This window comes from Aptenodytes forsteri, unplaced genomic scaffold (assembly GCF_000699145.1).
Source record: "Aptenodytes forsteri isolate BGI_AS27 unplaced genomic scaffold, ASM69914v1 Scaffold323, whole genome shotgun sequence".
In the NCBI taxonomy this organism is placed as follows: domain Eukaryota; kingdom Metazoa; phylum Chordata; class Aves; order Sphenisciformes; family Spheniscidae; genus Aptenodytes; species Aptenodytes forsteri.
In genome coordinates, this window is record NW_008795323.1 from 1,171,379 (window position 1) to 1,189,255 (window position 17,877).

At 40.4% G+C, this 17,877-nt stretch overlaps 1 protein-coding gene across 10 annotated transcripts in view; it reads right to left on the reverse strand.

Annotated features, from left to right (window-relative positions):
* The window catches only part of DEPDC5 (DEP domain containing 5), a 47,667-nt gene extending 30,993 nt beyond the window's left edge, over window positions 1-16,674 (reverse strand). For 5 of the 10 annotated variants that reach the window (XR_002086193.1, XM_019472263.1, XM_009279994.2 and 2 more), the window contains exons 1-21: window positions 16,561-16,674; window positions 15,718-15,805; window positions 14,967-15,013; window positions 14,383-14,468; window positions 13,487-13,570; window positions 12,759-12,808; window positions 12,154-12,223; window positions 11,730-11,808; window positions 10,733-10,794; window positions 9,241-9,310; window positions 8,788-8,860; window positions 7,950-8,053; window positions 7,578-7,652; window positions 6,563-6,697; window positions 6,018-6,079; window positions 5,838-5,911; window positions 4,600-4,669; window positions 4,035-4,071; window positions 3,173-3,293; window positions 1,863-2,086; window positions 80-283 (exon numbers count right to left, since the gene is read on the reverse strand). Coding sequence is in view for 9 of the 10 variants with exons in the window: in XM_019472263.1 (XP_019327808.1) it covers window positions 80-283; window positions 1,863-2,086; window positions 3,173-3,293; window positions 4,035-4,071; window positions 4,600-4,669; window positions 5,838-5,911; window positions 6,018-6,079; window positions 6,563-6,697; window positions 7,578-7,652; window positions 7,950-8,053; window positions 8,788-8,860; window positions 9,241-9,310; window positions 10,733-10,794; window positions 11,730-11,808; window positions 12,154-12,223; window positions 12,759-12,808; window positions 13,487-13,570; window positions 14,383-14,468; window positions 14,967-15,013; window positions 15,718-15,805; window positions 16,561-16,618 (1,873 nt within the window). In the remaining variant the exon portion in view is untranslated. The remainder of the gene's footprint in view (window positions 1-79; window positions 284-1,862; window positions 2,087-3,172; window positions 3,294-4,034; window positions 4,072-4,599; window positions 4,670-5,837; window positions 5,912-6,017; window positions 6,080-6,562; window positions 6,698-7,577; window positions 7,653-7,949; window positions 8,054-8,787; window positions 8,861-9,240; window positions 9,311-10,732; window positions 10,795-11,729; window positions 11,809-12,153; window positions 12,224-12,758; window positions 12,809-13,486; window positions 13,571-14,382; window positions 14,469-14,966; window positions 15,014-15,717; window positions 15,806-16,560) is intronic. The other 5 variants (XM_009279996.2, XM_009279995.2, XM_009279998.2 and 2 more) reach the window with 1 other exon arrangement.
* Between the last annotated feature and the right edge of the window lie 1,203 nt (window positions 16,675-17,877).

Below are 17,877 nucleotides of genomic sequence, written 5' to 3' on the forward strand. Positions count from 1 at the left end.
CACATTGGTTCTCTTGTTGTGTTAATGCTTGGACTAGGAAAAAGTAACAGCAACGTAATATGCTATGAAACAGACTTACCCACAGGAAAAGTGTGCATCCAGCGCCTCCTGTTAGATGTAAGTTTCATGGGCATGCGGGATGGGGCAAACGGGTTTATCAGTGCTCGCTGGGGTGTATATCCCCCAGGCCGAATGTGCAGCATGGATTCTGCACTACCAACATGGAACCTCCCAGGCGCACTGGAGTCACGTTGCTGAGACTCCAGCATGTTCTCAAGGACATCTAGAAAACACAACTTAAAGTCAGTGTGTCATCACGCAGAAGCCAAGCAAAAGAGAATGAATTGCTTAGGGATATAAAGATTCCCCCGGGTAAGTGGGAATAAGGAGAGTGAGGAGTAGGCAGGGAGAGAAGCTGAAAGCAATTTCAATCCAGTCTGCAAGTTACAACATAAACAAGAATCCAGACAAGAAAGAAGATTATTTCATCTGCCATTACAAATTGCTGTATATTATGTACATTTATACTAAATGAAGCCATAAAGAAACCACTTGCTAAGTCAACTATGAAGAATTACTCAGAGCTTTGAGAATTCCTGAGAAATCAAAAGACTGACACACCAGAAACTTCAGGATCAGTACTAAAGACATAGCAGAAGCTAAAACTGAGCAACATATGGCTTTTCTGTAACATTCAGATTTGACCACAGAAATAAGGGATTACTTCAAGAAGACATGGGACATGATCTCAGCAAGCTAGCAGTTAGTCATTACTATTCAACATAGAACAGAAGTGCGGTTATTTAGAAATAGGAGAGAGAAATAAACCAGATGACTAAGTAGCAATTACTCTGTTCAACAAATGGAAATCCCAAAGAGAAGGGTCTCATTTACCACTCTATACTGCCAACCAGAACATGTGAAAAACCTCAATTACTCCAACTCTCCTTTCCCACCAGTCCTATTCCACACACATCCCCATCCAGTTGCACATACACCTTCAGCTGGGTCACAAGACTATCCTTCAAACTAAAGGAGTAACAGAAATACCAAAAAAAAAAAGTGTATATTAACTGACAGCAGGGGAAAACATGAAAAGTAAATGTAATGCAAAGTACGCTGTGATAGCAGTTCCACACCAGTAAATCCAATTCCTGTAACAGGATAAATATGGTATAAGGTGTCATACAGCATGACATGAAAAAAAAAAACAACCCACCATAAAGAGCCTTCAGGGATAGATTTTTAGAGATCAAGCAACTGCAGGAGGAATACAATTTACCTAGAATTGAGTTGGGTTTGTGGAAGATACCGCGTACTGTCAGAGAACAAAATTAAGTTGGAAGGAAGAAAAGGAGACTGTCAGCACTGCTAACACACCAAGATAGCTCAGCAGTACGTTGCCAAAAGGAAGGATCCAGAAAGTGACTCTTAATGACAACAAATCCCCATAGAGAGAAGTTATAAGCAGAGTCCCCCAGGACTCACTACTAAGGCCAAATCTCATTTGATAAATTATAGGTGACCTGGATAACAAAAAGTTACTTGTATATGTCCACATTTGCAGGCAGGCACAGAATAGTCAAATATTAAAGGCGGCAATAGACAAGGGAAAAGAGCAAATCCGTGTCAGGACATTTCTATCTAGGACAAGCCAATAAAAAAAAAGCAATGGAATTGGACAAGGATAATGAAGGGAGAATGCACACCCAGCCATAGCTGGAGCTGCGGAAAAGGTGTACCATGAATGCTAATATAAGCACCATCTCCCCTGTGCTGGCCTGGCAGTAGCCAACACAAACTTCCATCTTCTCTCTCCCCTCTCACCACCTAAGGTACTTTCCCATCTGCCTTAGGCTGACCTCTGGTGCTGGTATAGCCCAAAGAGCTGCTGACTTCACACTGGTGCAGATGGGGCCGTGGGATCATCAGGATGTTGGAGATCTTGCCCAGTGAGCTGTCATCAGAAGCCTGGCTCCTCACCTCCTCTGGGGGCAGCACGCGGCTCTGCAGAGAAGGGCTGCATGAGACGTCATAGGAACTAGAGCTCTTTCTGGTACGACTTTCTCTCTCCCTCACAGACCTGCTGAAAATAAACAGATACGTCCAGTGATACGAAAAAGAGATTAATTCCTGGGTTATCAAGGGGCTTGAACAGGCCCAAGTCACGTAAGAGACTCAATATTCAATAGGTGAACTCAAGAAGAGGACTACAAGGAAGCTATCTCTATTTTTTTGACTATGTGGGTACTATATACTTTTGTGCATCATACAATAGAAGAACAGAACGCTAAAAAGCTTCCAGCAGAACGGCTGTGAAAAGAGCATGCTCGACTCTTTATGCAATTCTACAGACACCACACCAAGCTGGTAATATAGATGTGGTCTAGAAGATACTAGACCTGAGCCTACAGTGCTAGGAACACATATCTATAGGGAAACTACTTGGAATTATTAACTACGTTAAATTGTACTGGCATCTTCCAGCATGGATTTCTACAAGCTGCTCATATTAACAAGTGAGTCCACATGCACAGCTTCCTCAGATTTAGGCAATACTACTGAAAGAAGGAAAGCAAAAAAATACTTCAAAACAAGTTCATCAATCCTATATTCCTGAAAAAGCACTAAAATTTATAGGTTGTCCAATGAATTTGGCCAGGACCTGAGGATAATCAGCCTTTCTTCTCAGAGGAAAGGCCATGGAATATTTGAGAACCTGCACTCAGCTTCTCTGTTTCTTCTCTCATGCAGAAAGGCATAATTTTCAGGGAAGATTCCCCACCACTCTACGTTCAGCGCCAGTTACTAAGCAGTACATCAAACTAATGCTATTTCTAAAACTCTGTGCAAGTCTATTGTGCAAGTACTTTCCTACCCAGCTTGCAAAATCTGCTAGGAACTTAGCTAGGGAGACTAGCCTCATTCTACTTCAGACAAAATTAAAGATGTAAGGAAAAAGTATACTTATGCCTTTTCCTAGATCCCACACACTATCTTAGAAGTAAAATACCAGACAACCAGCCATAAATACTAGCTACAGATAAAGTTTTTTGTTCAATTGTAAGCATGTGGAGCTTAATTCTCCTTGTATTTCTCAAGGCGTTTTATGCGTCAAGAAATACACCATAACATGGCTATTCTAGAACTCGTACACTCACAAGCCTCTTACCTGAAAGTGGTACAGCGCTGGGCTCTGGATGGGCCTGGCAGTCTGAACACCTGGGCATCATAGCCATCATAATCTACCTGGATAGGCAGGGCATTCTCAGCATCTTTTGGAGCCCCTAATGCTGAAATAAAAATCATATAGCACTGGAACCTCTTTCAAGAATGTTCAAGATCTGCAAGTTAGAACTATCCAACTCTCACCACTAAGAAAAGTATCTATTCCAAAAGAAATCACATACAAAAGTCTCATGATCAGAACAGCTGGACAGCTCAATTATCAAAGTTAGTGCCTCTGAATCAGGGCTGCTGAGGCCCTAATAATCTTTCCCCCATATATCCAAGACATTAAGTTATAATCAACAAATTAATCCTTGTATGAACAGATGCCTCAAGTTCCCTCACAAGGGAATTGCACATTTTAAAGCATCTTTGAAAGAATGGACTTACTTCTAGAACGTACACCTTCCTGAAACAAGGTGGTATTAGAAGAATGCAGGCTTCTCCCACTGTAATTCTGTGGTCATAGCACTGACAACATCCCAAGCCAGTGAATGCCCTCCTGTCCTACGCTCATGAACAGTACCGCTAGCACACCAGCCTGACACCATCTATTCCTCTAGTCAGGTGGCAAGCAGCCAGGACAGAAACTCGACCCTCCATATTAGTTATTTGCTAAGAAGGCAACTGATGTATGCACATTAACATCCCGGATAATGACTAAGTGGTTTTGATGGTGTTCTGCAACAACTGTCCCTTCCCGCATCTCATCAGTAGTGTTTTTGCTGAAGTGTCGTTATCTTACTACAGCTGTTTGTTAGTTTGGGAGTCAGTGGGATAGATCATTCCAGAACAGAACTACTCACAGGCATCTCGGTTATTTTTTGCTTTCTCAGTCAGCGGCTGGTGGGTCCAACAAAGGAAGTGTGAAGTGACCAAAAAAACAAAAAAGAAAAAAAGAGAGAGCAAGAGAAGAGACAGAGAGAAGGGAGACAGTCAGCATGTTCTAAGGAAATATCCCCCAGTGTGATCAAGCATCAGACTTTAAGTTTATTCTGCTGACTCAGCAAGGCAGCCAGACCACTTCAGTAGTATTAAATACTGATACTTGGTCACAAACCTGTGTAAAAAACACAACTTTGTCAACACCTTTCTTCCTCTCCACGGAGTTCTTCATTACAGAATGAAACTCTAATTTCTATGATGGCTAAAACATTTCTCACCTAGTTTCATCCTAGAAAGGAAAGACCTACAAACTAGTCCCTCATTCACAATCCCTACAACAATCATTACAGCTTTGCTTTCACTGTCTTTTAACACAAACTTAAATACAGCTGTTGGAATACTTGCTAGAAAGATTCTGATGCTTGGCTGAGAAAAGGTATCTGACAAGCTAGTAAGAAAAAAAAAAAAAATCAGAAAGACACCTACTTTCCTTCCTGCCAGCTTGATCCGTGGAGTGAAGCTGTTACACAGGAGCTGGCTTTTGGATGTGTAGAAACTGAAAGGAAAAACAGGGTGGCTCAGCTGTCTTCTAAGAATTGAACATAGTTGGTTAGCTACACAGCAAACAGCCCGTGAATTTGAGCTAGCTATCAGACAGAGAAAAGAGGATACCTTTCTCTGCATAAGAACATATGGAAAACACTGATGGATGGTTAACTTGAGAGAAGCTACTCTTTCCTTAAAGACCAGCCTTTGATTCCCATACTGCCTCAGTCTAGACCTCTTCTTAATATGCTTACATCTGCATTCCCCAGTTCACTTCCTCTTTCACTGTCTATACAGTACTGTGCGGTTTACACAACTCTTTCCCTAATTTACATGACAGTAATGACTCACATCAGCTGCTTGAAAACTAGAGACCTCCTCCCATTTGAAATAAGTTACTCATTAAGATCTGTTTCTTGTCATCTGAATCTTTTAAATCCTGTCTTATAAGCCTTCAAACACCTTTTTCATCCATGGCAAAGATCAGATGCCTTCCAGCCACTCGAAAATACTGGGTATAAGCAACCCATGAATGGTAAATGGTCAGGACAGTCAATTAATGCATGCAGATAAAATGACGTATTACAAGAGAGAAAAAAAAAATAACCCTACACCAGAACAAGGACTGAGGAGGTAGTTTTCATCCTAAGCCCTGATCTCTATGTGTAAGGAAAGAAGAGAAAGTATTATGGCACAGAACGCTTAAGAGAAAGCAGAAAGGAAACCTACCATGTCTTGGAGCGAAGCAATGTAACACTGAGCCTCAGTGTTTTCTGCAACTATTCCAACATTTATCCATGTCATCCACATTTTCTCTACTCGTAACTTCATTTGGGATGTATTTGTTTTCACTAATAACCAATCTAGTTGAAGTGACTGTATTTTTTCTTTAGCTTCCTGACTTCCCTTGAGCATAGCTAAAGGCTAGAACTAAGTTAGCTGGAAAGAGAGCTTAAGATCAAGGCCTTTTCCTCTGCAAATTGCCTGTCATCTCTGATAGGTTGCATTAATGCCATGAGTTCTGCAAAAACACTCCTAGTTCTGCAAGACTATTATAATATATGTCCTCGCTTTGCAAGGAGAGCAGAGAAAAACAATGACAGAAGAAAGAATTCAACAGATTATTAAGAGGAAAGCAAAGCAGAAGTGTTCAGCAAAGGCTAATAGAGTTCACCTACCTATGGTTTATCCAGTGTGGAATATTGTAGTCATCACCCAGTCTGGAGTCGCCAGGTCCACAGCGATTATGGAGCTGTAAGAGTAATTCAGAAGTGTAGCAACTAGTTGTGTCTAGCTAGTCACAAAATGAGTAACATTTCTAGTAGGAGCAGAGAGAAGAGAAAAGAAGCATGCATTACCTTAAAGAGTGGTACAGCATGCAATGGTTGTTCTCCCATGCATACCAAGTCCACACCTATCCCTGTAAACAAAGAACAGTAGAGTTCAGCTATCTACCAAGCAGGACTGATATGCTAAGCCAAAACAGATCATCAATTTGAGCTGAAGGCCCAATTTATATTCATATCAGATTTTAAGATGTAATTATACTGAAAATGCTAGTTAATAGTCCCGTGGTATGGTTACAAACCAACAGTGCCACTGGGGATATAAGAAATGTTTCTTCTAAACTAATGCAAGTCATGCAAGATTATCCTTTAAGGGAAAGGTCTGCATGGACAGATGAAGTTCTCTATCACAAACAAAAGAAATTAAATGCCTATAAGTTCTCTGAAAATCTGCCCATTTCAATATGAAGTGCAGACACAAGTCTTCCAGCTGTAACCCCTCTTTCCAGAGTACACAAGTTACAACAGATACTTTTTCATAGCAAGAAAAGGCTAGAGCTTTTCCAAATATATCTGTTTGCCTTCATAAATATTGCACAGTATCGCTAGTTATTTACCATTGTCTATCATCCGCTGTTTGGTTAGAATCATAAGGAGTCGATCAACTTCAAATACACCCACACCAGGTGTGATAACAACAGACATCTGGCCAGTCCGATCAAAGTTCCGGTTTATGTAATGCTTGTCAAACACTAAGAGAAAGAATTAGGGAATACTTTAAAAGAAAAAAGATGCTGGATGGTTTTTTTTCAGAGCAAGGGAGGTGACTCTCTATTAACAGTGGTATTAAACGAGTTTCCACAAAGCACATGCAAGCATGAGAGGGCTTGTATACAGCCTTGACCAACCAATAAATGTTTATAAAGCTACAGGAGAGAAGAAAAGATGGGAAACAGATACATAAAAAGAAGTATTTTTCTCATCCACTTAGTGTTTCTTTAAAACATCTCAAAAACACCTCAAAAAACATCTCAAAACATCTCAAAAATATCTCAAAAAAACCCTGCAAACCAACCAACCAAACCCAAAAAAACCCCAACAAGGTGAAGTCCATTACTAATCATTTTAAAAAACATCCTGTGCTCCCTCCCATGGGAGTAACAAGACAGCCACTAAGGCGACAGAACGACATCTGATGTACAGAATCACAAAAAGCAGAACTTTGGAGAGCCTTTCCAGTCCATCAAATCCATCTCCCTGCTAAAAAAGATGGATCAGCTTCACCTAAATCACATTTGATCTAACCTGATTTTGAAATGCTTCTGTAATTTAAAATTCCAACTTCTATTCCAAGACGTTCTCATACAGATACACAGCTAGAAGAAGTAGTTTCATCCTAACAAGGCCCTGTAAATGGTTCCTGAAGCCTGAAATACCCAATACTCAGTTATTTGAGAGCCACTGGTTTTCCAGAGAAACACAAGAAAATTTCTTCTGAGGCAACTTAACCACCTAATATTCCCCTCCTCTTCACAGAGTTAAGGAACAGGCAACAGATGTCTACACCCATTTATGGGCAGCTGCTTTAATGGTTCCTCCCCTGTGTATTTTTATCCATTGTTCATAACTTACCATTGAATGAAAGATTTATGGCTTCCAGGTAGTTCCCTTGTGCCGAGGTAGAATTGTAACCTGGAGGAAAGCCCTCTGGACAAGTGTTCAGAAGGAAAAAAAGAAAAAAAATCATCTCTGTATAGACTAGCTTTTTAAAAATAAAACAATAAAAAATAAAACTGCATTTCTAGTAAATCCTATCACTCCAACAAATTACAGGCAAAATTGGTATTGGTGTGTCTCACAGAAAGTCCCAAGCAAAATAGCCTAGCCAGGAGAGCACTAAGTAGTACAATACCAGACTCCAACTGAAACTAGAGAGTTTACAGACATCTTAAAAAAAAAAAAGATAGAAAAGGGTAAAAGCATGGAAAAGGAAGACTCATGTACCTGCTTGCTCTAGTCGTACCAACACAGGATACTGGATGAAAAGTTTTTTAATGGTCACAAGCAGTGAGGTCCACTCTTCTCGTCTCTCATTCTGAACTACAACTCTAGAAAGAGCACAACTTAATGAGGATCATGAAAGGAAGCTATGAAGAGGAAGTTAGAAGGGATGAACAAACTATAGAAAAAGGAATGCACAAAAAGGTGAGTGTTTCTTCCTTCTGCTAGGCAGCACGTTAGAACTACTGCATACTTGTAGCAATCACTAAGGTGTAGATGCATACACAAAGCTGGGCACATCCCCAGCCAGAATAATCTCTCACTTCTAAATGGGTGACCAAAATTATACGTCAAATAGCATCACTGTTCTGCAAAGCAGTAAGATCATTAACAAGTCCAAGTTCAGAATCAAATGACAGCTTCAACAGCTGCATCTGTTGTGACCATCAGCCAAAGAGCTCCAGTGCCTAACTGGCAACACTTGTGGTTTCAGCAATGGCACCATCTGTTGTTCAACTACCCAAGAACGTAAAGATCTGAAAAATAGCCAAGCCTTATGCAAAACTCCCAACACTACAGAACTTTTAAGTTTATTGGCACTTCCAATAGAGCACAGACAACACAATATCCACATGCACATGGAAGACTGACTTGGCAAATACGGGTGTGCACTCACAGATGGAATGGGGACTACTCATCAATTTGCTGCCCATTTCAGACACAGATGTTTTTCACTATCTTAATTCCTTGCAAGGTCCTACTGTTAGTAACTCGATATTCTCCACATGAATTGCACATACACTGTGGGACAAGAGGTGAAAGAACTGGGAGGAAGACATACTTGTAAAAATCTTCATAAAATCTTCCCTCATGATCCTGCCGAATTGATGCACGATGCGTTTCAGGAAACTCATCTGAAACAGAAGCAAAAGCACATATTATCCTACGCTCTTGCATAGAAATGACTCATCTTTTCTAGTAAGGAGCTGTTATTTCCATTAAAAAAAATCCTTTGAGAAATATCGGATCTCCTACACAATATTAAAATTGCTTTTAAAACAATATGACAGCTTGAGTATGATGAGGAAAATTTGCCATATATTCTTCTACGCAAGGTTTCACTGCAGTACTTTCATAAGAATGGCTGTGTATCCACTGCGCTTGGTAGGGAATACTTTGGACATGGGCGTGAAAAAATAGGGGAAAAAAATGTCACTGGCAGCCTGTGACCAGCTTTCAAGAGAGAAGGAGATAGGTTTAAAAATAGAAACATGAAAATACAGAATTTACATACCTATAGATTTTGCTTCGTAAAATGTTCTAGAAAATAGAACAACTGTCACTTCATGGCTGCAATTCTTCTCCTGTCCAGGAAGAACAGATGAAAAAAGAAAACTTTAAGGGTCACATTCAGTAGAAAACTGTGTATATACACATACAGTAACAAGCTCTTTCCCCTCACACCTAGGGTCAAAGGTAACTAGAAAAAGGTAGGCTGCTGTATTAATATATCTGTGTGAGTGCTGCATATGCCTCTATGAAATAACATAATGGTCTGTCCTCTAGATTCTGTGCTTCTAGGCTATATCACATTTAACAGGAGCACTCTCCACTAGTCTCTATAGAAACTCCTCTCTATAGTTGCCAAGATACAAGATCTCTGTTTAAAAAATAAAGACAGTTGACTCAATTTGTTTCTACATACTCATGGCAATTTGATATTCTTATTTGTACTGTTAGAAAGATGCCCCTAACAATTCCAGAGAAATAAAAAATTAAAACTTCGCTAAACAATTACAGTGCTAACGCATGCAATGGAATTAATCTGTAAAGAGCACATTGGCCATCCTCCTTGAAAGGAAAAGCTTGAAAAGCCTTGTGAGCCCCGGCACTGCTCAGGCCCATATCCAACATGGTATAGCAGTACTAAAAGCAAAACAGGCGTTTTACAGACGTCATGCAGGGCTCCTAATAACTCTCCAATGGACAAAAAGCACAGTGAAAATGAGACAAATCTGTTCGGCATGCTCCTGGTCTCCTTAACATTCAGGACCATTATGAGCTGTACTATGTATAGATGTTATACATCTAGGATTTCAGACTCTTTTGCCCTGTCTAGCTATTCTTTCAATTTAGGTTGTGGATTTTATATATGCCTTTTTTGAGTACTGATATGGTTCTCTCAAGTCAGCGGAAGTCTGCTGCAGGACTGCTAACAGCAGTTGTACCTGGCTCTGAGCCAGATCATGCACTGAGACAGGAGACAGCTCTGGGTTGTTCAGCCATAAGAGGTAGTGAGGCTTTGTTTTTGAAGCAGCTCACTTTCAAGAAGCTTGCACATCATCAGTGGCCCATATACTACAACCTAGAAGCCCCTCGTGCTAAAAGATAGCAGCACTAAACAGATTACACACTGTACCACGGAAATATTCAGAACCGAGTCCTGGAACAACTAAAATTGTGTAAAACAGACTTGTGCATTACTGCACAAGCACAACCAACCATATCACACGTTTAGTGACTTTAGTCCAGTCAGAGCCACCACACAAACAAATTATACGATGCAAACACAGTAGATACAACAGATCAGTATTGGGATCACTTGGCACATATATGATTTAATGCAGACCTGCAGTAACCACTCTTTTGATACCCAGAAGCCACCTCTCATAGTCCTGTAAATCTCAGCACTGCCTGGGCCTTCCTCAAACTGGCACATCAATAGGCTCGTTAAGATGGCATTGTCTTATTCTTTCAGAACAGGATGAACTCAAGCAGCTATTTACCTTCCATTTTGTGAAGAGGTCAGCAAGGAAACCGTTCACAGCTTTCTCAAAGTATAGGTCCCCTGCAAAGTAAACATCTCCAAAGCATCAAATAACAGCAATTACTTCACCTATGGGGTATATTTAACCCCAAGATTCTAGGACAATTATTTTTATTAGAATCAGAGCAGCTGTGTGCATAATGAATGCTAATATCACTAAAGCAAAGATGATAAAAAGATTAAAAAGCATGACTCTTTCAGAGGATGTAAACAAGACTCTTACTGTTAAAAGGATCTGACCTTTAAATTCATTTTTCCAACACATTCGCAGCATGCTGGGAAAGCATCTGTGCTATCTTTTACGCATAGTATGCACAACTGATCCCCTGCTCAGTTTTGAATAGTTGCCCAGTTACATATGCCTAAACACATGGTCAAAGGAAGTGGCAAGAGGTTTGCTAAAGAATTAAGCCAGAAAAAAAACAGGACAATGACACAGGTAAGTGACTCATTCTTAATGCCTAAAGTTTTAATACTTCTAGCTGACTCTACCTGGGCTAAGGCGAGGTTTTTGCTTCCTCGCTAAGCCAAAGTCAAGAGAAATCTAAAACATCAAGGTCCTCTTTGCACAGGACTTGCATACATTTCTGGTTTCAGGATTCACACAGGCTTGCATCTGCCCTCATCACCAAACATGTTTATATCCACAGAAAACCTTTCCAAGGTTCATAGTCAGTTGCCCCCCTTGATTTCATCACTGCGATAATGATACGCAGGCCCTACAGTAGGGACAGGAAAATTATCGAATACCCAGGAGACAGAAAAGCGTGGCACTGCACGTAAGGATCTAAGAGGGTGCCATAATGCATCTCAGAGCACTGCCTAGACCAAAGGCAGGATATTTTAGTTTTCTAGTAGTAGCAGAAATAGACAGTAGGGGCAGTTTTCTTGTAGGGGCAGAAAGGATAGCTGCTGCCATCAACGTTCACAGTCAGGCAGGTCCGTTACCTACATACCATAAATATCAAAATCCCACATTTCACAGCTCATCTGGATAAAAATATAAACCATGGCAGAAGTGGAGCGGAAGACCACCTGCAAAGGAATGAAAGACCTCATTTAAAACAAGGTACATTCACTAAAAGGGCCAAATGCAGAAGTTAACTAAAGAGCAACTTATATGACTGTGCCCACTGCATCATAGGGAATTTCCCCTCTAACGAGCTGGCATTTCAACAGCCCGTGTGATTCCTAGTGCTGCCAGCGCAGAAGAGTTAAGTTTACTAATCATTAATTCTCCTGAATTTATTGCCATTCTTCACCTTACAACACAGCCAATTCAAATGATCCATACAAACCTGCAAGCAAGATAGAATTACAAGAAACCCAGCAAGAAAAGGAAGGGAAAAACTTCCTTTCCCCTGCTCCCTGAAATCTTACCCGGGTGTCCTCACTGATGTATCCACACGTGACTTTCTCACTCTTTACCCACAGTTCACCTGCCTGCGCCCTGGAAGAAAAGGAGTGCAGAATATTTGCTAAACAGAGTGAATATGAAGATTAGAGAATCAATATTTGAGCAAATAAGGGATGTACCAAAATCTGCATTCAAGGATGACTTGAAGACAAAGTAGAAGTTTATGTGGTTAAAACCTGATCTTTAATCCAAAAGATGTCAAATAGTTGTTTCCCTCTGCATCTGCACATTTCCTTGTCCCTTTGTCATCTCAACAGTAACTGAAGTAACCCTCATCTGAACTATTAATACATCTTGGGAAGGGGGGGAAATATTATAAGAGGTAAAAGGAAAGTTATTTGGCATTCGTCAGACGCAACAAGCGTGGCTGGCTGTCCTACTATTAATTTCTTCCACCCAAAATCAGGTAGAAGCCTTCCCCCACCCCATGGCGCAGACAGAAATCTGTAGAAGAGTAAGAGAACAAGAAAACATGAATGATTTTTCAGAGAAGATTCTCCAGTTGGATACTCTGGACTCATTAATCTAAAGTCATAAGTAACAGTAACCTCTCAGAGGAGACACTGACCTGATACCCGCAAATTCAACTTTTTGGGTGACATATGCGCATGTGCTGACCTAAGAAAGAAGAGTTACAGGTGTTAAAAGAACAGTAGGCTCAGAGTGAGCAGACCGATTTACAAAAAAAAAAATCATTCATGCTCAAACACCTGAGTTCTTCCATAAAATCACAAAAACCACTGAGCATATTTACTACTAATATCTCAGCCTACAGAACCTCTGCAACAGACAACAGAAAATAGTTTTTAACAGATATGAACTTTTATTGGGTTCATTTGTCTCATTCACTGCACTTAGAAGAGCCAAAGACTGCACTTCAGAGATGCAGAAACAAAATATTCTAATAGTTGCTTATTAAGTGGCACTATCGGAGAGGCGATACTTTAGTATACTTCTATTTGAAAAACATTTGGATTCAATTCCTTCCAAACGTAGTAAAACATTAAAATTCAGAACATAAGAAAAAAAACCTCTCAACAGCATTTTCAGTGCCCAAGGCAGTAATTAACTGCAACGGAGTAGGAAATGATGGGATTCATTTCTTCTGCAACACATTTACATCCATTTCTCCAACCCTGACCTACCACTTACAGCATAAGTTCCTCAGGAGCTGCTGACACTGGTCTCATCCCCCATTTTCTGTACTTTGTAAAATGCTTATTTTCTTTTACAGCAAGCAAAGAAAAAGGTATGTAATCTCCCCCACCCTACACATAAGGACAGTAGAGGCCTCACCAAACTTTTCTTCAGTCGCCACATATCCCCGCGCCCAATATACTGATCTTTAAAGGTCAGCTCCACCAAGTCCAAGGTCACCTCCTGGGAAACGGAAGAAAAAACAGTGCTCAGGTTTTATTTGCTGTTTCTAAGCAGCGCCCTTCAATCTATTTTGTTAAGAACCAAATGTTACAGGGAGGGCTGTTCTAAATCAAGTCACTACTCCTAACAGATGCAAGATAAAAGGGAAGTCCCATCAGAATAACTGCCAAAGTTGTGCGTGTACTTGGAACTACTGTGAGCTGCAAGACACCGCACAATCTGACCAAAAAAAGCCTAAGGACGAAATCTGTGCTACAAGTCTCAGTGCAAATTGGAAGCACAAGTAAAACAAATTATTTCCGTTGTTCATGACATTAAGGAAGCCCCGTTTCCTGCATATTTTTGTCTTGTGCTGAACGTAAGCTCTGACTGAAGCTCTTTTGATAGTTGGGACATTTACAAGAGATGCCTCTCTCACAAGGCTCTCTGGTGTCAAACCATGAAAAACCGTGCCATGGCTCTTCTTTTGACTAGGTCACTTACTGTTTCTCTTTACTCTGCCTGGTTATCCTGAACTTCTGGAATTTAAAAATATTTGAAATTTCTAAATTTCTATCAAGCTGTTTTGAAGCTGGTCCATAGACTTCAAAAAGAGAGCAGGGATGGTAGGGAGAGAAGATAGAGACACATAACAAACAAACAAATAGTTCAATTGCCCAAGCCTCATTTTCTTAGGAAAGAAGGCTAAATACCTTTCAGTAAAAAAATAAATGCCTTTTTTTTCCCCCAATACTACTGTAGACGGAAATTCACAGGGCTCTGATCTGAGCTAAGTGAAGGGACAGACGGAAAAAAGTTGCAAAGCCACACACCTTTGGGTCAACAACATTCACATGGACATCCTGGTACGGCCGCAGTCGGAACACTTGTGCAACTGTCTGATCCACACTGATAGTTTCTGCCACAAAAATGAGAAAGGACAAGAGAGAAGTGAACAACCCCAAAAGGTTTCAAGTGGTTTACAAGTACAAAAGCAATACAGTGAGATTGGCATGAAACACTTAAGGCCTCAGCAAAAGACAACAGCCTCTTTTAGCTGTTGCCCAATTTGAGAGTCATTAAAATCAAAGTAGGTGAGATAAACTCAAAGTTTAGGCTGAATTAATTCCTGCAAGAAGAAAAGATATGCAGCCAGTCAGAAGGCAGAAACAAAAGTTTAAGGCTAAAAAGCCAATTTTCTTTAAGCCATACCCCACATTACTCAACCAAAAGCAGATTTAAAATTGGCTATTTATTTTCTGATAAAATTATAATCCTTCCATTCCTAAATAGACAAAGCATTAATTTTCTTACCAAGTTAAAATATATGCATTAGTCAATCATAGGTACAGCCCAATCACATAATCTTTGTCTATGTCATGATTTTACTACGCATACTATGAGTCCAGAGTTTTACCTTTCTGCAAATCTTCCTTAAGTGACTTCACTTGTAGAAGCAGGGGACTAGCACACAAAAAAGAAAAAAGGTAGACAAGTTGAGATACCAACAGCCTACTCTGGTAAATCACTCTCTCAAAACTATTTAGTAACATGGAGCATGGGATAAGCTAAAGAGAAACATTAATATTTTCTAGAAAGCTTCATATATCACCCTCTCTGCCTGTCGCCCTGTCTTGTTCTTTATACCTAGTTATAATTATAAAGTAGTCTTTAGGTAAAGATGATACTCTCAATGGGAAAGTAAGTCACACAGGAACTTCTCAGAACCTCATACAAGTATACTCCTACCTTTCAGATATGGGCTGCAGGATGAACAGCTTCATATAAGAAGGTTTATGTTTTTATAGCTGGCTGGGAAGTTTTAATTTTGCCTAGGATATACTATAGGATGGAAGAATAATCATTAGGTAACAGCAGCTCTATGAAAAGGATAAAGACATTGTAGGCTCTATATTCAGGTGCTACTTGCCCTATGAAAGGTCAGCAAACTAACACCAAACACAAAGAATACCACAAAATTCAAAGAAGAGCTCCTGCTATAGTTATCCCCTTTACTTTTCTTCAGGCAGAAAAAAAAACCATGGCAGCATCCTGAAGCAAAGTTACATCAGCTCTAAGAGCCTCTCGCTCTAGAAGCCACTGCACATGAACACGCCCTTTCAGTGCTGTAACCACACCTGACAGATATCAGCAAAAAGAGAATTCACCTGTATTCATCATTGGGATGTGCAATTTCCACAACATCTCCCAGCTTGATTTGAAGAAATACTTTAGGATTCACCACCAGTTCATCATCTACAAGACATAAATGAATGAGGAAAACCGCAATGAACAGATATATACCCAATACAGATACTTGCATGTTCGTATGCAGTAGCTTACTCTACATTAATACGGTAGCCCAGGATTAACACGTCAGCAATGCATTATATTCACTACATGACCGTGCTCCTATCCAGCCACTTCAGTCTGGCAACTCTTGCGGGCAAAACCTTTTCTTTCAAATCACAGAAGGTTCACAAAAGATCTGTTTAGCAGAAGACTGTGCCTTAATGAGGCAAGCGGGATCTTCTATTGTATTTTTCATATAACAAGCATTAGCAGGAAAGTACACGGCTATAGAATCTTAACAAGCTTTATTAACATGCTATGATTTTAAGTCTAGAAGTAGGGAACAATCAAATAAATGACATTTTTCTTAGTACACAGAAACACATCTATATGCAGTCACAAGTCATCGACTTGTCTGTCACTTATTAAGAGTGACTGAAATACAAGGTTAAAACAAAAGTGACACAACAAAAGGGGCAGAGGTAGAATAAAGCAATTTTATTTTATAGGTGCAATCTCATTCTGTTCTGACAAATGCAGTTTTATTCTGCTGTATCGTGCTATTAAAAAAGAGCTCTCCAAACTCTGGCTGGTAATGCTGCTTGTCACATCAAAGTTCCATCTTCACTGTTTTGTTAAAAAGATCAATAAATCAGCTAATTGCTTTCTATTAAGTACGAGAGTGCTGGTCTCACTGTTATGAACCAGGAGATACTGACCACTGCCTCCAAAACCCTTCTTATGTATGACGAGCTTGTACACCTTGTTGGTTCTCATCTTGAATTCCAGTTCTTCTCAGCTGCTTTGAGTAAAAATAGCTGAAGACATCTTGCATACCTAACATGGAAATGAAAGCAAACACAGATCTCTTGTCATTACAAAACCATTCTTTATACCCTGTGCGTGAACAAAGGACATTGTACCACCACATAGCCAAGAACGCCACACCTGAAAGGCAGGCACACAACAAAGTTTAATAAACATCAGACTAAAAGTTTAGTAATGACCTCTTTACCAGCACTCCCGTCAGAGCTAGTACCGCTCTCTAAAATCCCATCTTTTGTATTTCAGGGATAAATTCTGAACCTTGTGTTAAATGCATTAAAATGAATACCCAGACTTATGCCCACTGCCAATTATATCTTCTGGTTTTATCATTCCACCTCTTTCACACGTCTTTTTCCACGTCTTTCAAAGACACCGGAATCCACAACCGGATGACGTCACACCAGCGCAGCAGAGCTGTATCCCGCAGAGGGCAGCGCTACAGACGTACGGGGCCACGCAAACATTTCAGTCTGAGGCACTGATTTGCGTTACTTTGTTTTAACTGCATCAACCACTACATTTTTTCTTCCTGCCACTTTCACTTAACATAAAGCATATTTCAAAGGAGGACCTTTACTTTTACAGTTTACTCTTTTTAGAAGCGCGTTTAAACTGGAAATTATCGGTAGGAATAAGGCTTTCGTCATAAAACTACAGCCACATTATTAAAATATAAGCTCTTCTAGTTATAACTGTACTCTTACACCAAATCAAAACACAGAGGAACTTAAAAGTATGCCTTTCAAATAGACTATTGAGCTTGCAGATGTGCTTTTCAGAAAGTCGGTTCAATTACCGAGCTACAAAGGCATGGTGGGAAAACACCGTACATCCAAAGTCTGTTAAAACAAGCTCTATAAAACCTTCAAACTTGGAATTGATGTGGGTCTGGAAGAAACAGACACTCGGCTGCAGCGTGTGACGGCAGGACTCGCACCGAGGGCGCACAGGTAAGCAGGGCCGGCAACGTACTGCCCCGCACGGGTGAAACGGAGAGCAGATAAACCCCAAACATGTACAGCCAGCCCTCGTGCTCACGGTCATTAACCCAGGCACGGAAACGCCTGCGCTTCTTCAGTTGCGGGTTTATAAAATTGAGTTAGAGGAGCAAAACAAGACGGCCGAGTTCTCCCCGGAGCAGCGGCTAGGGGAGGTCAGGCAGCAGCGGGGCTCGGCGGGGGCCGCTACCCTCACGGAGGGCGGTGGCG